At 40.1% G+C, this 13,758-nt stretch overlaps 1 protein-coding gene across 1 annotated transcript in view; it reads left to right on the top strand.

The window, feature by feature from the left end:
• Positions 1-13,273, top strand: part of MID1 (midline 1) — a 111,253-nt gene extending 97,980 nt beyond the window's left edge. The window contains exons 8-10 of the mRNA XM_009333394.1: positions 8,290-8,451; positions 10,911-11,118; positions 12,676-13,273. Of these exons, the coding sequence (XP_009331669.1) occupies positions 8,290-8,451; positions 10,911-11,118; positions 12,676-13,024 (719 nt within the window). The 3' untranslated portion in view covers positions 13,025-13,273. The remainder of the gene's footprint in view (positions 1-8,289; positions 8,452-10,910; positions 11,119-12,675) is intronic.
• Positions 13,274-13,758: the final 485 nt, after the last annotated feature.

The following is a 13,758-nucleotide window of genomic DNA, read 5'->3' as shown; positions in this document are numbered from 1 at the left end:
TCCTAGGTCCCTTGTTGCAGATGTAGCAGGGACAAAGACCTCAGTTCCATTGTCTGGGCTAGTCAGGCACTTGGGAGCCTGTGTTGAACTGGTCATTAGTTAGAACTGCAGCCCCGTTGTCATTTAGATACCCTTGACAACTGGACCTTTGTCAGAAATACAGATTAAGTCCTTCCCTCTGATTTTTACTGTCTTCAAGGCTACAAAGCATAGGTCTGAGTTAGTATACTGAAGGATAAGGCAGCAAACATCAGTGGAACAACAATTAATGTGGTAACTTTGTTCGACTTATAATGACATTAACAACCATTGCTTTATATTTTGTATTGTAGCACATTTTTTATTAAATACGCTCTCTGTTTTGAATCTGTGACTTTCCTTAATGAACAAACTTACTGATTATTCCTTGGATTGTTTTGTTGTTAAATAACTATTCCTCCGAGAAAACAATGTTGTCTAATCTTTGGCCAGGAAGTCAACACTTCTGGGTTCGGTGCATAGTGATCATTGACTATGAATTTGGAGAAGTCATTTAACTTCTTCCTGTACCCCGTGTGTTTAACGGGAATACCACTAGCTGACGTACTTGCTTTATGAAACAAGGATTCTGAAATGAACCAAATCAATCAAAAGGTGGAGTTTGTTCAGTCAACATGTATTTAAATTGGGAACTCATTGCCACAGAGGGTTCTTGTGGTTTTGAGTTCAAGAGATGACTGGACAGATCATGCAAGAAAAATCCACTGAGAACAATGAGGTGCAGAGTTTTCCTCCTGGCTCAGGAAGTCCCAGAGCTGTAAGCTGTTGAGGCCTGGGAGAGCGTGGTGAGAAATGACCGCTGTGTGCTTTCCCTGTTCCTTAACACCTTCCTACACTCTTGCTTTTGTGCACCATCAGATACCCCGGGCATGCACTGAGCTAGATAGGCTTAGCTCTGACCCAGCGCAGAAGTGTTTTCTTCTTACAAGATTTGTTGAGATGCTTTGATGAAAGTCAGTGCTTTGGACATGTTTACATGCTTTATGTCAGTGGAAAAATGGTATGGTCTATGCCAAGTTTCGGTACTGAGCCAAACTCTTGCACTGACTCCTCTGTTGCTGTGCGCACCTCATTTTCTCCATCACTAAACTGGAGGTAGTTTTCCAAGCCACCTGAAAGGATATCTGAAGATTCATATGCTGGCATGTTAACACCATTTTTAAGTAGCATACTGTGAATATATTATGGTATTCAGGATTGACTAAAACATAAGGTGGACTATCAAAAATTTGATGAGTGTTTTGCCAAAACCTACATTTAATATTTTGCTAAACAACCTAATTTTGGACAACACACTGGAAAATTTAAGACTTCTGGAAAGACCAAGTAACCTTCAACACATGCTCCTACATCTGAGCAAGCTGGATAACAAAAAGGTCTAATAGTAATTTGGAACAAATTGGAGCAAGGTAGATAAGGAAGGAAAAGCTTCCCTGATTAATCACTACTAAACAGACAAGATTTAAAGATAACACAGTTCATTGCTTGTTTTCTAACCCATTTTTATCTATGGCTTTGTACTAGAAGACTTTATGCAAGTCAGTTATTGGCCTTACGTGTGAACACGGCAGCAGAAAGGTGTGCCATTTCCACACCTTTGTGATGTGGGGTTTTACTCTTTGCTTACTAGTGAATAAATAACAAGGTATTTCATTTTTAGGCTGTACTGTAGGTTTCCCATGTGGAGGTGAAAGCTTTGATCTGCAAAACATGTATCAATTAGCCTACTCTCAGAGATTCAGTATGATAATTTTTGGGTATAGCATGAAGTGCTCAGTGTGCATTCTGAACTTTCATTTTATCACTGTGCAAAAATGGTGTCATTAAACGTTTGAAGAGAAAACAAATTAACACTGTAAGAAACTTTGTTTACAAAATGCTCTGAAGACTTTAAATGACAGTAGAAAGAAATTAAAGAACTGGCCCTTTTTTTTTTTTAATGCAGCTAGCTCTTGCACAAAAATCCTGGCTGTTAGTTTCAATTTAATTGAAAGCTATAGTGTTAACCCAAATTAAATACATGCACATATAAGTATATGTGGAAGGGTTTTCTAAATGTTGTAAAGCTTCTTTTTAATCTCATCATTTAATGTAGACTTGAACACCTCCAATGGAGATGTTCCCACCAAATCTAGCTGCTACAGATCTGCCCGGGTTTCTAACACATGGGACTCTCCCAGTTCATTCCAGCTTCCACTGGTACTGGAGATTTGCCCATTAACGTGCTGATTTGAGTCAGAACACTGCTTGGATGTTTCTTCACTTTGTTGGATTATATTCTTTGTCCTGCAGAAGGGTCTAATATCCCAACTTTTATAAATGACTTTCCAAGATTGTCCCTATGAAGTCGGAGTGTACCTTAGCAGTGTGGTTGAACAGGGAGAGCTGTTTTCTCACTGTAAGCGGCGTTAGCAGGCGCTGCACTGCAGCTTTCATGTTTTGATGAAATGAAGCTAGGTGATTTTTTTTTTTAAATCCTGTTTTAATGGAATAGACTTTGGATTAGCACAAATTTATTTCTATTTATGGCGTTTGCATGCTGTTGCACATATTATTTTTTTTAATTTCTCTGTCATATCCTGAAAAGTTTCCATTGGTATTGTGTGTTGCCTGTAGCAGATAATGTAAACAGGTTCATAGATTGTCTTCAGTTCTGTAGCTATGAATTAGTCACAAGGGAGTAGCTAGAGTACTGCATTAAACCAACAAGCTTTTTTCCCCGGTGACAATAGGAATCACTTTGCATACATACCCACCTACCGTGCTAATGGAGGCTGTTATTTTGGAATCCGTTTCTTAAAACCACATAGCCAGACTGACTGCACTTTCCACTCCTCAGTACATTTCCCCTACCAGAGGCATATATCATTCAGAGATTGCTAAGAATTCAGTAACAAAAACAAGCAATGATATGTTTTTCTAGTGTATTTTCTATCCAACGTAATCAACTATATTCTTTTTTATTAACTGAAAAATTGGAGAGTTAACATTTGATGGAAAAGGTCCAAATAGAGTATTTCATTTTGATTCCTGTTTCATACAGGAAGGATTATTTCCAAATGTGGCCAAACTGCTTGGCTATTAAATGCTTGGCAGCCGTGTTCTGTGCCTAAGAGCAATACAGAAGTTCAAATTAAGCAGGCTTTTACTAAAGCAGTTGTTCTCAGAGTTACACCATTCGCACATTTGCATTTCTGAGAGGCAGCTAATCACCTGCAATCTGAATATTGTAAAGGCTTTTAAAATGACTTTGTCACTAGCTAGCTAACATGCATTATAATTTCATTATCGCATTTCAATAAATTTTCAAGTATTTATTGAGTATGCATTTTTTTAACATCATGGAATTGCTTTAGTGTGCTTCAGGAAGGTTAAAATTTAAACACCCAGCTTTTTACTAGCTGCAATACAAGGTGTTTTCATGAAAACCACATCTCTCTCTTCAAGACAAAAAGCAGTAAATAATTCTCTCTTTCCTGGTAAATGGAATTTAGGTTAGTTAGTTTCATCAGCTAAATACTAAAATTCACTGTATTAAGATACAGTGTACTGTCAGAACCTTCCCAGTATTACATGGTTACTCTTCCTATAAGATAGGATAAAATTTTGTTGAAGGATCTAAGACAACTAGGAGCCCAAGCTTCCATGAAAAACAGTGATTTTATGATTCACCAATTAATTTTTGAATATTCTAGCTTTTGTCTGTTTCTGGAAGTTTTAATTTATTAAAAACAGTTTCCTTGCAATCTTCAGATTGCTACTGAGGATTTTAGTGAGTATGTTTTAATGGCACAAAAGCAAGTTTGCGATAAAATCAAGAAAACTTCTGCCTCTTGAAGAGTACAAAAAGAGTGTGTTTCTTAAAAAAAAAAGCAATGTGTTTTGCAGAAATCCTACATATATTATTTTCTTTCACATGGGAATGCAAAGTGGGGGTGGAGAGCTATCTGTTACCTTCACCTACTGTATTTGTTCTACCAATTTGAATTGGTAATAATTTATTTAAATAAAGCATTTTAAAATAATTAAAATACTCAAGAGATTAAATAACCTTCCCGTGACTTTTGTGCTCCTTCTCCAGTTTTCAAGAAGATACATTTTATTAAAATCTACCAGTGTAAATTTTAGGAGGATTTACACCTTGGGATTTTTCCCCATCTGTTTTTTAAAGTGCATCAACAGCCAACACCAGGGAAATAGCTTTACAAATTATTACCTCCAGACTCTGAGAAACTTGTTTTGAAAACTCACACATCCTGTACGGACATCACTGTGCTCACTGCACCATTCCAGGATGTAATTTAAATTCTCTACATTTTTGTAGGCTACAGTTTTAAAATACATTGTTTTACCACCTGCATTACCCTGTAAAAAGCCCTGGGTTTTTGAAACAAGAAACCTGAATGTAGCCTTGGTTAGGAGTGGGTACAATAGGAGACCCTTAGCTCCTGCTGCTGTGCCAGTGAGGAGAAGATGTGTGCTTTTCCACTTAACCTGCTGCCGCCAGCAGGGAGCTGAGAGGGCAAACGCTACCCCTGGATGCCCGCGTTACCAGGCTGCTTGGTCATTTCCCTGAACTTTCTTAATCATCTCCTTTTGTATTCAGAGAAGAAAGGCTGTCCTGACAGGGCATAACTGGGGACAAATTCTTTTGATGCAGTGTCAAAATATTCTTTTATACCTAAAAGCTTAACGTGGCTGACACTAGTTACTGTTCTCTGTTTTGAAGGATTTTGGACTTCTAGTTTGACACCATCAAAACTTCATTCCCAAGATTTTTGAATGAAAGTTCCATTTAAAGCCTGTTATCAAATACCTCACAGTCAGGAAGCGCATGGGCACATCACTGAGCATAGGCAAGAGCCGGACTTGTTGGGACAGCAAGGTTTGTCGAGCAAAGTAACCGAGTCACTCACTGCACATCCAACATTTATTGTACGCCGGTAGTCTGGGATGCCTAAGACTGGAAGGACAAAGAAAAGAAACCCAAGGTGTCTTGTGTCATCAAAGAGGATAGAGCCTTCCCCTAGGTCATGAGTCAGGTCAAATGGAGAATTCCCAACTCTCTCTATTGACCGTGCAGAGAGTTTAGGGTAGGTAAGGTCCTAACTCGGGAACTCTGCTCTTTGTTCAAGGTCAGGTGGGATGAATCTACACCTGCCTGCAAGTGTTTTGCCATTAGCCCCAGCAGCAGAAGCCAAGATATAGCAATACCTAAAATTATTGTGGCTCTGACTTCTGTACACAGAAATCTAAATTGAGCACTAACTAGATTATTTAATAATGTAATAGTTTACCTTGTGTGAATATTTTACAGACTAGTGAGTATTGGGTATGTATAAATCCACATACACAGGAGGAGAGGATAGACTGGAGAGGAGACTCATAGCAATGCATCTGTACCTGTAGAGTCCTTCATATATTAGATCCAAGTTTTATACTTTGTCAAGGAGCGATCAGCCTCTGGAGGGTAACATAAAAAGTGTAATGCAAGCCTGAAAAATGTGCCCTTTAGAGAGTTGTAGTGACTGATACAAATCTAGTTTTCAGATCATTTAGCAAAAATCTGGGCACTTCTGTGTCTGAATAAGGGTTTATTTATATATGGCCTGTGTATACCATAGACCTTTTCTTCTGAAGCATGGTTGTGGAAGGAGAAGACACTTCCAGGACTCCTGTCTGGATTCATACCGCTTACTGTCATATGTTATTTGATACCCCATCAGAGGCATCTGAGTTAGGGATTCCTTGGTCATCCTGGACTCCCTCTCAATCCAGTGCTTCATTTTGTTTTATTTTAGCTTAACCCTTATTTTGCAATAGCACCTATGAGCCAGGTAAGCAATGGTCTCAATGCAAAATCAATGTGGTAGTTCAGCTACAGAACAATTGTGCCTTCACTCTAATACCTGTGGCAAATTTTTATTTGGAAAAGGTGAGGATTCCTCTGAGCAGTCAGTGAAATATTTTATGCCAGAAAACTGCTGCTTTTTTTTCCTTTCTTCCTCTTAGGAAACCCATTCACACCCAGCCTAAAAAAATAAGTATCATTCAGTAGGTACGGTTCAGTGAAACAAGATGTGGACTGATGTTGCTATAAGCGGTTTACTACAGGTGCTAGGTACAACTGGGGTTTTCATGGGGTATAACACTGGGTTCTTTTTTTTCAGGAGGTAGACAGATGATGGTTCTATATGATCTAGTTTTTCAATAGTCGAGAAAAACAGTGCCGCAAGGTTGCTTTTCTTTGCTGCGTCTATCCACATGTAGCAAACTGTTTGAATCCCTTGTAGCTGATATTTAGGGAGGCTACATGTGGTCAGGATGCTCACTGGTTGAAGCATAAGGAACATCCTAGAATTCTTTTTTCCCACTTTACACCAGGAAACTGCAACAAAGAAATGTTGTCATTCTGGTAAATCATGGTCCAAAGGCCACAACCCACATGTGAGTTCAGCCACAGGTTTAGACTTCCAGACTTCAAATCAGGGTGGCGGGAGGGGTTCATCTCACCTCATTTCAGATACCTGGTTAGAGATCTCACCTATGCTGGTCACCTAGACTGCCTCTGTGGGCAAGAAAGGAGAGGCACTTGTGGTAGGATGTTCACACCTGGAGAAGTGATAGAAACTACTTGCTGATCTCTGCCTCTCCCCAGAGTCCAGAAAAATATGTTAGGCATTGCAGCTCTTCATTAGATGACAAGGTGATAGGAATCCCACCTGAAACTGTGCCTCAGTTACTCATTTGCACAGCAGGATGAATAGCTGCCTGCCTCTCAAGCATGCTAGGTAATGTAACAGACCTTTGAGACAAAAGCTACATAATTCTTAGGTTGAAATTTGGGGTATGAGTTCTGTTTCTAATGATCTTTTGTTATGAAAAGCACATCCCAAATTAGGAAGTAATATGCCAGTATGGTTATGAATTGTCTATGAGTCTGTAAACCTGTATCACAGGTCTTTTTATTTCAAGTTTTGTGTCCAGCAGCCTTTTAATTTTTACTTTACATAAAGGTTTTGTATTGCCTAATTTGTAGAGCTGAAATTACTACTGACTTCTAAAAGATTCTTTTCACTAGTACTTACTGGTTTGCTGGTAAAACACGAGTTAAAAGCTGAAAGCTGTTTTTTAATAACACAGTAGCTTTCATAACATGTTCTAGGCCCAGTGAAGGCAGAGTCCAAGAAGTCTGTCAGGTTCCTAATCCAGTCAAGCATTTTTCTTTTAAGTTTTTCAGTCTTACATACGCACATGCATGCATACACTTCCATCTGCATATATCTTTTTCTAGCTGTATAGCTATATAAATGGTTGTGAAAATATATGCACTTCATGAATGTTAAATTTGTTATTTATGTAAACATTTATAATAAGAGAGCTATCAGACTCTGGGGATCCATTAGACCAGGAGCTGTTCAAAATGTACAGTAAGTAATATGGGTGATCGACTGCCATTGCAGTTATATCACAGTAGGAAAAATTTATGTAGATGAATAAGGTCATCTCAATGGAGTATTTTCCTGTTTTGCAGATGATATTGCTCCTCACTTACTTTACTTACTTCCCACATATAATACTTCTGTGGTAGGCATCAAACATACCCAAAAATGTTTGTAACTGGAAAATGATCCAGCTCTTCCCCAGCTGACATCTAACCATGAGGACATAAATCAAAAAGTTGCATCCATTAAATTTACTGGCTTAGATTACATCCTGACAAAGTCTGGAGTGTAAGAGCCAAAGCGCCCGCACTCTACCCTGTTTGGCCTCCCATGATTTGCTTCAGGTCCTGAAGAATGCATACCTGGGGACTGTCAGCAAAGGTGCCTCCCCAGCCCTCCTAGCTTTACTGCTTACGTTAGTTTTCTGAGGCTTAAACTGAGTTCATTAATCCAAACAGGAGATTGATGGGATCTCCATAATCCTCTAGTTCTTAAGCAATAAAGAATTCCTTGTGCTGGGATATGAAAAAACTCAGACTGCTCGTGCCTCCACTGAGTCGTTTCTTAAATGTCCATTTTTTCATATGGTTGAGTTCACATCGCAAGAACTTAAAAGGTACCTTGGCTGAGGGCTGATGAAATGAGTTACTGGAATTAAGTAGCGACTCGGTAAATGTAACACCACTTTAAAAGGTACAGAAGCAAAATTCATATCGGTTGTTGGGTGCTCGGGAGCGCTCTAAATGTTCCTCTGTTACAAAGTGTTTAGTCTGTTATAACTATTGTGCTCTGTTTGAAATTGCAGGTTTATGCAACTCAGCCGACAGCTGGATGATTGTTCCCAATATCAAACAGAACCACTACACAGTGCACGGGTTACAGAGTGGCACTAAGTACATCTTCATTGTTAAGGCCATTAATCAGGCGGGCAGCAGAAGCAGCGAGCCTGGCAAGCTCAAGACAAACAGTGAGTAACGTGAGATCCGGCACGCACGCATTCTTCTCCTTTCTTGCCTTCCTTTTTAGGTTTGATCTTTGGAAGATACAAGAGCGCAGAGCAGCTTTACTTGTTTAAAGTGCTTCCCACAAAGAAAGCCACTTATTTAACTCAATTCAAGACTGCTAGAGTCTTCAGCAGGGCAAAAATGACTTTTTTTTGAGAGATGTATCTAAGGTTTGGTCACTGGAAATATCATTTAGGAACAGAGCTATCACATGTGAAATGATTGAAAATACTCTTTTGTGGTTTTGTTTTAATGTCCTCTCTATTCTTTTTCCTCTACAAAGCAAAAACTTTTCTTATGTTTGCAATAAAACATTTTATTTTTGTATAATTTTCATAAGATAATTGCTAGTTTAATTTTATCCTCCAAAATGATCCCTTTCTTAGGACACTAGAAAACTTTCTTAGCTCCATCCCCTCGGTTTTTTATGGAGTTCAACAAGGTGGTAGAGCAGTCAGAGATCCCACTTCAAAAAAACAATGGTTGCACAAATTATTAGCAGATGGAGTACAGCAATTTTAAGACCGGTTTTCAGCCTTTTTCTTCTTGTGTCCCAGCCAATCCCTCAGTCATGTAGTCATCACAGGCAGCCCTGAGCACTGGATAGGGAACACTGGGATTTGTGCACCCTCTGAAACCTGCTTATTGTAGGGGAGGGTGCCCGAAGAGGGGCGATACTGAATGTTGCAAGAAGGAGGCTGCAGGGAATGGCACGTACACGTTTCTCATTTTCCCCTTTCTGCTATTAACCTGGCTTGCATTTCTGTGTAAAAGCTGCTCATACAAACCCCACATCTGCTACCAAGAATCTGCTTATTGTTAAACCTGGTAACCTACGAGCAAATGCCTAACCAGAGGACCCGTTTGGAAATGGCAATCTTTTATCCTTTTGTCTCTTTGTGACCCAGTGTGGCACAAAAGCAATCTCTCAGGTGACTGTGAGAAATGATGTGACCAGATACGCTTCAGTACGGAGAAAGACATCCTTCAGATACCGCTTCAGCAACACAAAGGCTACTAACCAGTTAGAGAGGCAGGCTGTAGGTATTTTACTGCTACCGGGCGGTAAGAAAAAGCAGGTAAAATGTGCCCCAAGTACTTTCCAATGGGTTCATTTTATACTTGATCATAATCCATAAGTAAATACATATTATGAAAGTAGATGATAACTCTAAAGCTAAAAGTACTCCTTATCTCGTTCCTGACCCATCTCTAATAATGTTAATTGAGAATTAGTATTGCCTTAATCATCTCCCATTTTAAATGTCTGTATTTTCAGATTGCCTAGAGATCTGAACCAACACATATTGACTGTCACTGTTCAGATGGACTTAATTTCTTCTTACCACCCACATTAATGCTTTCAGGTTTACTGCATGAGAAATGCTTAACTGTTCCTTCATAAACTCTGAACAATTTACGTCTTATTTGATGTACGTGTGTCAACGCCTGACACAGGCCTCATGAGAGCGCTCATTTCTGTTTTCTGTTCATGTCGTCAAATCTTCCGCTTACATTTTTTTTCCCCTTGATATGAAAGACAGTCAGAAGGGAAAAGGGCTTTGCTGGACCACTCAGGAGTCATAGTTTCCTAGTTGTCTCCTGGTGGAGGTAAATGATCGTTCTGCTTTTTGACACAATGAGCAAGCCTGTCAGAATTGTGGCGGGCTTTATATATCTACAGGGTTTGGTTTACCAAAAAGCTTCCTGTTATTGTCTACAAACCTTGTGCTACAGCCGAAGATACTTGCCAAGAGCAACAGCCTCAGTAATGTTTTTACACCATATTATTTGGACCAAGTTACAGTTCACTTCCTTCTTTTTAATGCACAGTATCCAGCACCACATGGGCATCCTTCCAAAGCGATCCTGAATTGTTGACTGTGCTTGTTATAAATAAAGCTGTGAGTGAACGAACAGACAAGGCTAGTGCTGCTTCTTCTTTTCAAACTCATTTTGTGGGATTTGAAATCATACTTTTTTTGTAGAAACGATGAAGATGTTGTTACGGAGCTTTATCCCTAGAGAATTAATAGAACGTAACTTATTCTAAATCTAATATGCTGTGAAAAAAGCAACCCTCAGACCTTTATTAGCATGTATATTGGTTTCAATTACATGCAAGAATTAGAGTATTCGGGTTACCTCTAGGTCAGAGATAATGGGCATGATGATTATGCAGGGCTCTTTTCAGGGATTATCGACACGGGGAAGTTAGTGCACAATGAGAGTAACAGTAAACTAACAATGCAAACTAGCTATTGCAGGGAGCAATAAGTTGGTCTATCTCGAGAACGCTTCAGAGGAGGAGATTAATATGGTTCTGTAATCTTGCGGGCTTCTTAGAGGCTCGCTAATCCACTCTCCTTTTCAAAATCAAAGCCAGACCATTCTTCTGCCATCTTTGTCTCTGCCTCTCTAGGTCAGCCATTTAAACTGGACCCCAAATCTGCTCATAGAAAATTGAAAGTGTCTCATGATAACTTGACGGTGGAACGTGATGAAACGTCCTCCAAAAAGAGTCACACACCAGAGCGATTCACGAGCCAGGGGAGCTACGGAGTAGCTGGCAACGTGTTCATTGACAGCGGGCGGCATTACTGGGAAGTGGTCATAAGCGGGAGTACGTGGTATGTATATAAAAATATATGTAAAAAGAATCACTAGTTCACACCGTGCAGGTCCTGGCGCAGTTTCTCTGATAGAGACCAGTAGCAGAGGCATGGGGAACAGTACAGGAGCAGGACAAGCATATACTTTCACATAGTTTGTCAGACTATTTTCCCAGTCTCCAGCACTTTTGGACTCTGGAACTAAATCTGCCAGATAGAGCATCTTTATATTTAGCGGCCTTCACAGGACTTTTACTCCATGTCCGGGGGTGGTTGGTTTTTGAACCCACATACAGTACATTTTAAGATTTTAGTGAATTGGAGAGCTTAGAAAGTTTAATCTTGTTTATACAATAGGGCGAACTTTGTAAGTGTGATCATTTCTTTACTAAACGTGAAAGATCTTAGCGTCCTTCAGTAAGAAAAAAAAAATAAGTATGAGGACAATCTGATGATCCAGTTTCACAGGGGTGGAGGTCAGATTTGCTTCTGGGGAGGGGGCGCGCAGCAGCAGAGCTGTAGGTCTGTGCCCCAGGGTATGAAGCAAGGGGCAGGAAACGGAGGATTGCATTCCTCCGCTCCTCAATGATCCTCTGTGTCATACAGGGGTGGATTTCAGGGGCCCTTTAGTCAGTGGAAGAGATGTCATCCTTTGGGATTCAAAGGCAACAGTCATGATGGAGGTTAATGGAGTGGAAAAATCAGTAAGGTCTTCGGGTATGCCCAGTGTCTCAAACAAGAAAAATGCTGTTTGCCTGTGCCAACGCTAAGGAATGGAAATAGAGTAACTTATGGCACATTAATCTCTGTTGGTTGAAAGCCCAACAAATACTGCAGTGTCTCTGGAACGTGAGGAACTTTTACATTTCTGTTATATATGAGAAATCAGGTATTTGCCCCCGGTGTCCACTAATGAGAACATTTTCACAATCCTTTTACCCTGCACATCTTGCCATAAATTATGGTTTGCAGAGCAAATGTCTTCACCTACAATTGCTTCACTTGGCCCAAAACCCACTCTCAAAAATGCTCATCTGAATCTAAAAACCACACCAACATCTGGCAAAACATATTTGGGAATGGCAAAAATGTTTTTTTTAATGTGTCCTTTGATGTTTACTCTTGCATTCCTTCTTCTGGGCCATATATTAAAGGAGCAAGGAGAGATCAGATTAGCTGACAGATAGCAGTGTATTTTAAAATCAATGAATTCCTCTGTATTCATCTGTTTGGAAGTAGAAATTTGAGGCCCAGTGATTTAAACTCTGAGTTGCTGAGTACTCAACAATCTTCCTTTTGAATACCAGAGGCGAGTGCTCCAAAAAATTACCATAGCAGCCAAACTACAAACAATACGAGGGACAATAAAGTTTCCCTGACCTCTCAGACCCATAAGAGAAATGGGGAAAAACATTAATTGAGCCTGTGCAGATATTGCAGTGAAACATCACTTAATTAGAACTAACCAGCAGAAGAGGCTGGGGCATTCCAGTGAGTCCTCTGGAGTTTGACTTCACTGAGAGACAAACGTGGCAGGAAGCATTTGTTTCCTTGAGTTGTTTTTTTGTTTTGCAGGTATGCCATTGGTATTTCCTACAAGTCAGCGCCAAAGCACGAGTGGATCGGCAAGAATTCTGCCTCCTGGGTGCTGTGCCGCTGCAATAACACGTGGGTGGTGCGGCACAACAGCAAAGAAATCCCCATCGAGCCAGCGCCTCATCTCCGGCGGGTCGGGATTTTGCTGGACTATGACAACGGTTCCCTTGCTTTCTACGACGCTTTGAACTCCCTACACCTTTACACTTTTGACATTACATTTGGGCAGCCGGTGTGCCCCACGTTCACTGTGTGGAATAAGTGTTTGACCATTATAACTGGCTTGCCTATCCCTGACCACCTAGACTCCTCCGAGCAGCTCGCATGACTGCTAAAAGCCAAAAGGTAGGATGACGCATCTTCCCAGGGCGGCCAGGCGGCTGCCCACAGGAGCTTGCCCGGAGCTGGTGGATCGCGCAGCATCCTGGCCATCACTGCCGAATCCGGCCAGAACTGAAAGGGGGAGAATATCTCTTTACAGTGTACTTTGTACGGAAGGACAAAAAGTGGCTTTAATAATATCTTAGAACATTCTTTTGAAGTTGGTTTTGTTTGGTTGGTTTTGTATTTAGTCTCTTACAGGAAGATTTATAAATGATTTATAAAAAAAAAAAAAGAGAGAGAGAAGGGAAAGCCTGGTTTGGACACCTGGAAAATGACTTATTTGTTTTGCACATTGGCAGTCCTATTAATTAAAGTTTCATCAGCCCTTTACATCATTTTATTTTACAGTGGATAAAAGCAGGAAATTGGAAGGATGAAAACTGCGCAGTGGACAAGTCAGTATACTGCAGGTTTTATTCGTGCCAATACTAGCGCTCTCATTACCGGTCTTACCGAGTGTGAGATCTCCTAATTTCTACTTTGCACATGGGAGGGTGCAGACCAAAAAGAACAAAAATAAACAAGTGAGGAAGTGCAGCTAGCCAACACAGCAAAAGAAGAAATTTTAATTTACTTCTGTTCACAGGGCAGTGCTCTCTCTGTTCATAAAAAAAACATGTGGAATATCTCCTAGAAATGTGAGTGGATAAATCATCTGGTGATTTATTTTATTGATGG

This window comes from Pygoscelis adeliae, unplaced genomic scaffold, assembly GCF_000699105.1.
Source record: "Pygoscelis adeliae isolate BGI_AS28 unplaced genomic scaffold, ASM69910v1 Scaffold69, whole genome shotgun sequence".
In the NCBI taxonomy this organism is placed as follows: domain Eukaryota; kingdom Metazoa; phylum Chordata; class Aves; order Sphenisciformes; family Spheniscidae; genus Pygoscelis; species Pygoscelis adeliae.
The sequence above is the reverse complement of the archived record's forward strand: the minus strand, read 5'-3'. Positions and strand labels throughout refer to the sequence as shown.